Source organism: Glycine max, chromosome 16, assembly GCF_000004515.6.
Source record: "Glycine max cultivar Williams 82 chromosome 16, Glycine_max_v4.0, whole genome shotgun sequence".
Taxonomy (NCBI): Eukaryota; Viridiplantae; Streptophyta; class Magnoliopsida; order Fabales; family Fabaceae; genus Glycine; species Glycine max.
This window is the reverse complement of record NC_038252.2, coordinates 33,674,447-33,676,841: the sequence shown is the minus strand read 5'-3', so window position 1 is coordinate 33,676,841 and position 2,395 is coordinate 33,674,447. Positions and strand designations below refer to the sequence as shown.

At 28.7% G+C, this 2,395-nt stretch overlaps 1 protein-coding gene across 1 annotated transcript in view; it reads left to right on the top strand.

Moving 5' to 3' along the window:
* Nucleotides 1-2,296: 2,296 nt before the first annotated feature.
* The window catches only part of LOC100819021 (leucine rich repeat N-terminal domain-containing protein), a 6,910-nt gene continuing 6,811 nt past the window's right edge, over nucleotides 2,297-2,395 (top strand). The window contains 1 exon segment of the mRNA NM_001253118.1: nucleotides 2,297-2,395. Coding sequence (NP_001240047.1) covers nucleotides 2,374-2,395 — 22 coding nt within the window. The 5' untranslated portion in view covers nucleotides 2,297-2,373.

The following is a 2,395-nucleotide window of genomic DNA, read 5'->3' as shown; positions in this document are numbered from 1 at the left end:
GCAAAAAATTAACTTACATTATGTATGAAATATCAAGTTTAATTTATTGTTTTGTGTATTGCGATGACGGAATTTTCGTAGGCTAGCTTTTTGGTGTTTTGTCTACAAAGTCGTACAGTGAGCCACTGAATCTATAAAAATTTTCACATTTATTGTTTTAAATAATATTGCGATGACAATGTCTTTTCTAAATTAAAGGAGCCACGCCGGCCACTTCATAAAAATTTCCACAATTATTATCTTAAATAATGCGATGACTGGACTCTTTTTCAAGTTTTCCACAATTATTATCTTAAATAAGGTGGCCAAGTTACTTTTATAGAAATTTCCAACAAATTCATATATTCAAGATGTAGATATTCGCAAAACATCAGAAAATCAACACAAAATCCATGACATCTATGAAGATTAAATTATTATCAACAAAATCCATGACTTATGTTTGATATATAATAGTTAGTCATATTTTTTTACAACAAAATAAGAAATAAATATATCAAATACTTAGATCTTGCTTGGAATTTTCTCCATGGTTCAATCCCTTCTCAACTTGCAGCATCTTGATCATCAATATTGATTTGTCGAACAATCATTTTTTTTAGAAGAAACCCCAGTGAAAACAGAGAATTTATTTGCATTGGTCTCATTAAATTTATCAAGAAACAAATTGACTGGAAAAATTCCTTCAAATATTAGAAACCTAAGGTCGCTTGAATTTTTTGATTTGTTAAGAAACCTGCTAGATGGTTCAATTCCTCAAAGTCTTACTCAAATTAATCGACTCTTCATGTTAGATATTTCAAGGAACCATTTAAGAGGAGAAATTCCAACTGGCACACAATCACAAAGTTTTCGATGCCTTAAGTTCAATATTCACTTTTTAGTCGTGAAGTTTTCGATGAGTATGGGCATTCGGATTTATTATAAGCTTTTGGATGACGCTTGGCGGAATCTTATTCAAGCGTTCTTGGCAACATGCCTATTTCAGGTTCTTGAACAATTTACGAGACAATATTTGTGCCAAGGTAGCAATGTTCCCTAATAAAATTTCAAAGGTAGCTAAAGGTTAGCATGCATGTAATAATATTATAGCCCTTCCATTTCTTTTGCTTTTCATATAGTTTATGTAAGCAACTTGTCAGATTTTTTTTATAAAAAAATATAACTATAAATAAAAGCAGCTTTCTACGTATTTTTTTTTTATCGTTATTATGCAATGATCTCTAGTAAATTGTTTATAAAATATTAATTGGTAACGTATATTTAATAACTGATCAAGTAATATTATATAGTGAATTGTAACGGTAAGATTTGATGACTTTTAACTATTTTTAGTATAATTAATTTTGGAGAAGAATATGATAATTTCAAGTCAGAACATATTGAGAGAGATACTAATTTTGCAATACAGTGGTTAACTTGTTTTCGTAACAATAAAATAAATGAGTTTTATTGTGAAGAACAATTAAACGTGTAAATGTAGCATGCTAAATAATCAGGATAATGATTTCTTGCTCGTTGGAATGTTGGGTGCATCTAGTGTTTATAATAATAATTATTATTATTATTTTAAAGTGTAGTTTTTTGTTTTCATAAATTAGAAATTTTGTGTTTATTAGTTTTTTAATTATATATTTTAAATGTGAATGTCATTGCCTTACGATATACGATCAAGTTTTTTGTAATTTCTTGACCGGAGACTTTTCCAAGTCTTCCCCACTGATGAGGTAGTGAAGAAGACCCTTTGGATACTTGCAATAAATTATGACTGCCCCAACTGTTGAGAAAGTGCCTTCCATTAACCATCCCTTAACTGTGACAGGTGTGAGCACTATGTCCCTTCTTTGAGATATATAATAATTCATAAATCTTATTCAACCAGCTAAACTAAATCCCCTAGCTATCCAAATCCCTTTAACTTTTAAATAACAAAATAAAAGTTATACACACTTTTATATTTCAACATTTTTACCATTATTCATAGTTTTAGTTACTTGTTTATATTTTAGAAACGTCATAATACTTACGTCTTTTGCTTTTATATTTATAACATAAATATATAGAATATAACATGTATAATATAAATAATATAAAAAGAGCTGATAATTTAAAAAAACGGGAAAGAAATAATTATAAAATAAACATAACTAATCAGACTATTTGCATCAAAAGAAATTATTTGAATATATTTTACATACTTGGAAGAATTTATGAGTGGTCCAACCGTTGAGAAATGTGACTTCCATTAACCATCCCGATGTTATATATATGCATGCCTATTGGCAGTGCTAAAGTCATCAGTATCATTCTAATTCTCATATTCAGTGGATTCATTTCATCAATCACTTTGCCTTTCTCATCATAATCACCAAAATGCCAACCATGAATCCAGTTC